This window comes from Quercus robur, chromosome 3 (assembly GCF_932294415.1).
Source record: "Quercus robur chromosome 3, dhQueRobu3.1, whole genome shotgun sequence".
In the NCBI taxonomy this organism is placed as follows: domain Eukaryota; kingdom Viridiplantae; phylum Streptophyta; class Magnoliopsida; order Fagales; family Fagaceae; genus Quercus; species Quercus robur.
Window position 1 is genome coordinate 57,940,831 of NC_065536.1, and position 9,161 is coordinate 57,949,991.

General features: G+C 29.6%; 1 protein-coding gene across 2 annotated transcripts; it reads right to left on the reverse strand.

The window, feature by feature from the left end:
• Positions 1–51: 51 nt before the first annotated feature.
• Positions 52–4,809, reverse strand: LOC126718556 (RING-H2 finger protein ATL47). 2 transcript variants are annotated; one of them, XM_050420825.1, is made up of 2 exons: positions 3,102–4,809; positions 52–70 (listed from the first exon to the last, which is right to left on the reverse strand). In XM_050420825.1, exon 1 carries the CDS (start codon positions 4,250–4,252, stop codon positions 3,104–3,106), a length of 1,149 nt encoding a protein of 382 aa, XP_050276782.1. In that variant the 5' UTR covers positions 4,253–4,809; the 3' UTR covers positions 52–70; positions 3,102–3,103. The 2 variants fall into 2 exon arrangements, with proteins under 2 accessions (XP_050276782.1, XP_050276781.1); XM_050420824.1 differs by lacking the exon at positions 52–70 and adding an exon at positions 575–765 and having other exon boundaries at positions 3,102–4,808.
• Positions 4,810–9,161: the final 4,352 nt, after the last annotated feature.

Here is a 9,161-nt window from a genome sequence, read left to right on the forward strand (position 1 = left end):
CTAGCACCATCTTTTGTCAACGTTTGAAATAATAGCTCTTCATAACAAGGCTCCCTTGAACAACTTTTCGCTGATCCCACCCCATCATGTATCCAACCAAAAAAAGTGGGGCTCCATTAGAAGATCAAAAGAAAAGAAAAGAATTTTATTTTTGAAAAAAGCAAAAAAAGTTCTAGAGAAACCCAAAGCATCCAAAAAGCAACATGTGATTTGACTCCCAAAGTAAAATTCTATTCTCATAAAATTTTGCATGTAACAAAAACTCCTTTGTCTGTCGAAGAAGGGGAATAGAAATGATCACAGATATTGTGATGGTCCCCACATTCCCAAACAAAATTACAAAATTTGCTAATAGCTACCATCCCAAGAAACTATTATGAAACTTGTGTTTCCGTATGGAATTAATGAATTGTAGTGGTGTTATTGATGTTAATTTGAGTTATTAAACATATTCATCGATTTAACAAGGACATTTGAGGTATTAAAATAGTTTTTACTAGCAATTTTTATGATATTGATTACATCAAGTTTCGCATTACATTACTATTATACATATAATTTTGAAGATCACTATTAAATACTACATATACAATATCAATTTACAATTATTGTCTGTGAAATTCAACTTAATACAACACAAAATAAAATAATAAATTGATCAAATAGTATCTCCTAAATTGAATGAGGATAGGTACATGGGATCGTTCAGCTCAATTATAGTTTGTTACGTCCAATATCTTCGCATACAAAATATCTGAATAGAAACTGTATAAAAAATATGCTCATTAGTTCAAAAAAAAAAAATAAATAATAATAGCAAAAATTTAAACAATTTAATTTGTATGGAAAGCTAACAAAAGCAAAATGCAATTTCGATTCTAATTGAATTTTTTCTAAACTTTGGCTTGTATATATATAACCTAATTAGTAATGGACTATACATAGTCATAGTATATTACATAAATGACTTATAAATTTGAATTGTTTTTAGTTACATGATTAGTTTTTTTTATGGTTTACTTATATTGAACTCCGTTTTCTACACTAAATTAAATCATTTGACACAAAAATTTAAAAAACTTAGATTAGATGGGACACATGATATAAAATTAAATTCTAATTTTTACACTGAATTAACTCACTTAGTACAAAATTTTAAAATTTAGATTAAATAGGACACGTGGCACAAAATTTGACTGTAATTGTATTCAAGTTTGAAACCTAATTGGATTTTCTCGTCTTTACCTATTAATATATATATATATGTCAAAGATGTCAAGGGATACGGAGTTTAGAAACTAATTTAAGAAATATTTTATGAAAAAAAAAAAAGGAGCAACTTATTGTTGACGGCTTTATATATTTGTTATAAAAATTATGTCAAAATTTTTTGAAAAAAATTTATTAATAATTCCTTTAAAGACATCCATTTATTATATATTTGTAAATGCTTGATCTATGGTCAAATTACAAAAAAAAAAAAAAAAAAAAAAAAGGGGGAAAAATGTAATCAAGAAGGGCGGTTCAAATGGGGAAGCGTGCAAAGCTACTATAATGTTGTTGGAGAAATTAAGCTAATTCTAGTCGCACAAAAGTTATGACTTGTGTTTTCTCACCCCAAAAAAAAAAAAAAAAAAAAAAAAGTTGTGACTTGTGAATACACGTGAAGCTCAACCATAGCAGCTTGTTGGTCCCATCTCAAACAAGGAGAAAAATTAGCACAAGTTGAAGGAAAAAAAAAAAAGGGTGAGGACTGATGCATTAGCAACATGGTATAAAGTTGAAAACAGGAAGTATCAACCACCCACCGTTATGATTTGTGAATTTGGAATTTGGCTACAATACTAGTTTATTTGTTGATAGTTTAATTAAGATATAATTATAATTTTAAAAATATGAGATATAAAGAAAATTATACATAACCAAAATAAATTTAAAAACTAAATAAAAAATTAATGTCAAACATATACTTAAAAGTTAGTTAGTAGAATTCACATCCACAAGTGGAAAAGCAAAAAAAAAAACATTTTGTATCACCAAAGAGTCATTCTATATATTTTATAATAACAACTTTAACAACACACCCTACATTTTACTTTCATTAAAATAATATTATATTTTATACATACCAACAAAAAAGAAAACCATGTTTTTGTACTTTTTGGTGACAGTAGAGGGAGAATAAAAAGCTTTTAAATGTTGCTACAGTGAAAATGTACGTTTACATTTTTTTCAAGATGCCTCACCCAACGTGGGAATCTATTTGTGGATTTGGTGTTAATAAAAGCGAAAATGGATAGAATGCATTTTTCAATTTGTATCACTGGATGCTAATGATCTTCTGAGTTTGTCACATCTCAACGACAAAGTGATGTCAATTCAACTACGGATTTTATTTTTATTTGTATGTATGTAGGTAGGGTAAGATTCAAACGCAAGTATTTTAATCAAAGATTTAAGATTTATTCAGTTGAACTAATTGAAACACACACCATTAAGATTTACAACTCTTTTTGCTTGAAACCCCATACATTGGTTTGCCAATGAATAGAGAAGTTTCTATGATCACATCTTGACTGAATAAACTAAATGACTCCCCCATAAAGAGGAGGAATTTAAAAAATAAAACAAAACTTATGTCTAATTCCATAAGTTTATTCCAATAGTTTTTTCAATTATATTCAAATGCATGGCTGTATTAAGTCTAATTGTTATTAAAAAGGGAAACACTGTTAGTTGATCGTGAATGCAACAATGTCTATGAATAGAATTGGATACCCAATATTCCTAAATTTTGCCCCAAAAAGAAAAAGTAATAAGGAAGAGGAAAGCATCAAATTGTAGATGTATGGAGTAAGGAATTTTACTGAAAAGATAAAGTGCAAGAGCCATTTGCCATAAAGTTAAAAAAAAAATGAGTACCATTCACATAAGTTAGCATTTAGGTAAGGAATTAACCATTCATTAATAAGAAAAGAAGAAAATTCAGCAAAAAAAATAAAGAAAGAAGAAAAGGAAAAAGCTGAGAGAAAAAGCTTTTGAGAAATGAATCCATTGGCAATTTGACATAATGAAAAAAAAGTACAAAGCACATTGAATACCTTCATGATGAACCCTGTGGTCTATCAGACCATGGCAAACCCACAGTAAGAGAAGATGTACCAGTACCACCCATATGTGTTTCTGCAGAACTTGTGAATTTACTCTTCTTGGACCATTGCCAGATCTTAGAAACAGAAAAACTATCACCTTTACTTCCAATGTTAATCTTCTTCCCCTCACCATCCCCATCAATTGTGGGAGTCCCATTTTGTTCACCTCTCCCTTTCACAATTCTCATGCTACCACCAACTCTATTGGGACATAGAGCAACTTGCAGCTCTGAATCAGCGACCACATATTGATATGATCCCAATGAGTAACATCTTCTTGCATCCAAACTACTACTACTGGTCTCTCCCATTCCTTTCTCTACTACAACTCCTACTCCTTCATCATTTGAGCTTCTAAATTTGCCAAGTCTCACCGAAAATACCCTCTTTTCACTAATAATGGCATTTTCTGCAGGCTTTTGACCAGAAACGAACCCACTTGCCCCATTGCTTGAAAATTCATCTTCTTCCCTTGGGTCCTCAAAACAAAAAACTGGGTTTTCAATGGAAAGCCCAGCAAGCCCAGGTGTGTAAAGGTTCCCTCTACAAAGAGGGCAAGTTGAATTAGATAGTAACCATGTGTCTATACAATCAATATGAAAAGCATGGCTACACATTGGAAGCAACCTCAACTTGTCTTGTTCTGTAAACTCACAAAGACAAACTGCACAATCAAATGGCTCTTTCAGACCCATTATTTCTTTATAGAGGAAAACTGGGAGAGCATCTATGAAAGCTTGATCTAGGCCAGAATCATGAAGTTGAAAGAGTTGTTGCAATTGTCTCTGAAAAGAATCAGACTCAGAAATTTCTGGGTGTCTGTTTGATTCACTGTTTGATGATGAAGATCTATGCTTTGTGAGAAATCTAATAAGCAAGTGAAGTAGACCAGATATGAAAAAGATGACAGCTAGAATAATTATGATAAAAAGGATTGCTGGGCTTATTTTACTTCCAGATGATGATGATGGGCTTGGTTGTTTCTGGTAATCAGTATTATACGGCAATGAAGGAGAAGAAGAAGGTGAAAGTAGATGAGAAAGAGGAGGGCTGGTGAGAAAACCATTTCTCAGTCTGACTTGAGATTGAACCAAAGACATTTTAGGATATTGGCATACTAAATTCACCACCACTTTTCTCTGCTGAATTGCAACAAACACTCAGTTATCAATATGTGTTTAAGTGTTGTGTAACCCTCAAGAAACAATTTATCCTTGCTTCCTTTGACACCAAAGAATCAAACCCCAACTCATGTAATGTGGTAAACAAGCAAATAGTCACTTTTACTTCTTGCACTCCCACAAGAAACCCAAACACACAGTTTGGTCAAATAATATGCAGAAAGAATCTACTTTTATTTTGACTCAGATTTGTAAAACCAAACTGGTTAAAAGGACAATATTTTACTGTTACCAGAAACTCCACCTCTTATCTTTTGCATTGGCAAGAAAGAAGAGAAAGAATATTGAAAAAGAAACAGCCTTTCATAGATGTCTAAGTTGCAGTTTACCTACCTCAGCTCTGTGAAAAACCTGCCATTAAGGGTGCCATTTTCCATGTGCTTGGCGAGTCTTGTCTTGGACAGTGTTTGTTGCAGTGAGAACAGAAAAAAAATGAAAAAAAAAAACCCTGATAAAAAAAATGGTACCCTCTTTTCAGGGGTTTAAATTTCTTTTTATAATGGAAGGTACAGACTACAGAGGTCATAGGGAATGAGAAAAAGGTCGCATCTTTAAAAAAAATACAAAGAACCACAGACAGGGGCAAAATTGTCATTTAGAATGACAGGGCCAAATCTTTATAGGTGTCACGACTATCCTTTTCATTGGTAGATTAGGCGTGCACACACTTATATTTTTTTGCCTTACAAATGTTAACAGTTAGATCAAATAATAAAGGCAAAATGGGTAAATATTTTTTATTTTGAAGTATGTAGTAAAATACTTGTTTGTCTAAAATATCTAACAAAATATTCTTGCTCATGGAAATCGATATTTCTGAGGTTGAGTTTTAGGTGAAACTGGACATCAATAATGTTAAGTTTAGTAACGTTGAGTTTCATGTATATTGTCAAAATATACATTAGTTCTACTTAAAAAAAAAACACATCTATATATAATATAAAACCAAAATATTTGACTTTTTGTTGACCGCTCATTATTACGCCACATGGTTACATAAATTAATGTCATGTATATATTTAAAAATACCTAACAGTTGTGACTTTTCATTTTCAATAAGTTCATTTTCAGTCAATAGGCATTTTTTGGTATATCCAATATGAAGTATTATGACTTTTCAATAGACACATTTTTATTCAATGGGCACATTTTCAGCCAATAGACACATTTTCGGGGTCAATAAGCACCTTTTGATATATCCAATATGAAGGGTTGTGACCTTTCAATAGATACATTTTGGTAGACACATTTTTATTCAATATGAACATTTTTAGTCAATAGGCACATTTTCGACCAATTGACATTTTTGACATATATATCACAACCTATCTTATATATATCTATATATAAAACACAAACCAAACTAAAGACACAACATTCTGTCTGTTTTTTATTCCCACAAAAAACTAATAAATAAAACAACATTACTTTCTTTTGCTTAACTAATAAAACTTTCTGTTATTTCGTTCAATATATATATATATATATATATTTTTTTTTTTAAATTTTATGCATTTTTGCTAACTACTCCAACTCAAAAATAATGGTTTTTTTTTTTTTTTTTCCTGAAACTCATTCAGTAGATATTCCTGTACATCGCACGGATTAGCGATTAGTAGAATTAGATTTTGAGGATATAGAGTTTTACACAGAACTCGACATTGTTAAATTTGAGTTCTAAAATAGTGGCATTTTGCCATATACTTTGGAAAGATGGGTGTAGCTACATACTTAAAAATAAATGACATTTAGTCATTTTCTCTATATAAAAATTGGGTCAATTGACGAGTACCTAAGAACATTTGAAAATATATTATTTTAAAAAAGTTTAAAACTATTTTAATGGCAAATATATATAAATATATATATATATATATATATAAAGTATTAAAAAAGAAGAGTCAAATGCTTTTTTTTTCTTTTCCTTAAAAAGGTTTCTAAAAGTATTTTATAAACTAAGAATCTTAGGACATCTGTTAATTTTTTCTATAATAATAATAACTTTCTTAAAAAAGATAATAATAATAATAATAAATAATGATGGTGGTTAATGAGTTTCAAGTGTACTAATTAAGGTTGATTTTTTTTTTTTTTGTTTTTTTTTTTGTTTTTTTTTTTTTTTATTGCAATGAATTATGTTGGAGACAAGTAACTTTCAGTTAAATGGGTATTTTTTTATTAGCTTTTTCTTTTCTTTTTTATTATCTTTTTCTAACTTCCAATGCAATGGGATATTGGGTTCTACTCTTCTATGTTATTCATAGGCTGTCTCATTATCATAGAGATAATGGTCTACTTCTTCAAATTTACTGTGCAATGCATATTGTTATTGATCAAGAGAAAAATAATGGTTGATCCTCCTGGTTCCTAGCATTCATATTAGTTTGGCTAAAATACCATAAACCCCAAAATTTGGCCAATGAACCCAAAAAAAAAAAAAAAAAAAAAAAAAAAAAAAAAAAAACTCACAAACTCATATATTCATTATGCAAAAATAGATTTTGCTACGATACTTGTCCAAATTTAGGAGGTGCTATAGCTTATGCAAAACAAACTTATATTATTTCTTTACTTTACCAAGATAAAAGAAGGTAATGGATGTTGGTTGTTGACTTGTGATGAGAGATAAATGATTTAAAAAATCAAAAAATTTTGATATTTTAATAAAATAAAATATATAAAATATAATAAATAATATGATGAAAGTATTTTGAAAAATGGTTAGTTGAAATAGAATAAATAATTCTTATTCTAAAATTTAAAAAAAAATTATTTTTATATAAACTGGCGTGAATACTCTTAAGGGGTGCACCTGGACATCGGTTAACATGCTCCCAATAATAATAATAATAATCATAATAATCAATTAATCACCTTAATTACAATTATTACATATTTGCACAATTATTGTACTTTCAACTACTAGGGACATTAGCCAGGTCATGGAGTGTTGTTAGTAGACTACACTTTGTTGCAAGTATTGGACAATATTGGGTTAGGAATACATGGCCCAATAGTAATTTGGTCCATGGATCCTTGGGGTGTTAGAAAAGGCCGAATTTTTTTTTTTTTTTTTTTTGAAAGCCGAAAAGGCCGAAAATTTGATGTAGTGCTATTTTATGAAACACAAGCCAAGACTCAATAGGCACAAAGGCTTTGAGAAGATTTTTGTGTTTTTTTTTTTTCCTTGGGTTATTAATTAATTAATGAGCAAGAAGTTGAAAATTGACTTTGTCATGAAAAAATATTTTATGTTTGGTAGAGCAAAAACAATTTTTATTTTAATTAGGTTCTTAGTTAGATGTTTGGTAGACACAAATAAATCAATAAGTCAACAAATAATTATCGCCAAGACTCAATAGGCACAAAGGCTTTGAGAAGATTTTTGTGTTTTTTTTTTTTCCTTGGGTTATTAATTAATTAATGAGCAAGAAGTTGAAAATTGACTTTGTCATGAAAAAATATTTTATGTTTGGTAGAGCAAAAACAATTTTTTTTTTAATTAGGTTCTTAGTTAGATGTTTGGTAGACACAAATAAATCAATAAGTCAACAAATAATTATCTATATGGCGGTGACCTTTGGCAACCAAAGTAAGAAAAAGAAGGTGATAACTAGTAACGAGGGAGGTGGCCAATTAATCAGCAACTAACAACTACTTGGGTGGTATCAACTATCAACGATGTTGCTGTAAAGTGAGAGTTTGGATTTATTTTATCTTTTACGTTTTCAATTTATTTGCGTATACATATTTTTATTTTTAAGTCAACTGTAATATTGTCAACCTTCAATAAATAAATAAATAATTTTTTAATAAAAAAAAAACCAAATTCAAATGCACATATTTAATTTTATCAATCAAATAAATATTTTATTTTTTAATGCTTCGGTTATATGCCTTAAAGAAAAGTGAAAAAGAAAAAGAAAAAAAAGCATGGATCTACGGTTTAGCAGTAAATCCAAGACTAAATGTGTTTAGCAACATTAGACAAGAATATCTAGCAATAAATAAAGAGTAAAATATAAAGGGAGAAAAATTGGTGCACACCAACAAAGATACAAAATAACCAATCTTTTTATCTTCTTTGCTGAATAAATGTGAGGGATTCAAGAAGTCAAGCTCACGTATCAAAAAAAAAAAAAAAAAAAGAAGTCAAGCTCAAGAATTCACACCAATAGGCATGATTCGCAGCAACTACAAGTGGACACTCTGTTCCTTGTCACATTAGAAATGCACAAATGAAAATATAAGAGAAATATATATATATCATAAATGTGAAATTGTCTCTTATAAGAGAAAGGGTACTCAAATAATGTTGTTAAATAAAAGGAAACTTGGTTTCAGACTTTGCTGGATTAGAGAAACCTTGTTGTTGGAAATTTTGGAGTGGAATTAGCTTGGGATGTTTTGGTTACAGAGAGTTAATGTTTAAGTTATCAATTTATCGTTCATTTTTCTTCTCCTTGCCTTCATCTATATATGCCCAAAACATTTGTGGTATTTAGCATTGATTTTTTTTTTAATATATAAAAAGGCTTGTAAAGAGTGATTTTATCATAACCCAACAATATTAAATAATAGGTTTTTTTTTAATACTTTTTGCATGGGGAAGTGGGATTTCTGGGTGTTTGAGCCAATCATATTTCGCGTTCAATAGGGAATGTTAATTTGTTTATCTAACTACTTAAGAATGTGATTTAGTGGTAAGAAACTCTTGTGAACCATTATAATTTATACTCGTGAGTCTAAAGTTGTGGGTTCGAATAACCCAGATAATCTCATGTTATAAGTCATAACATGAGAGTATAATTGTAATCAAGCCAACATT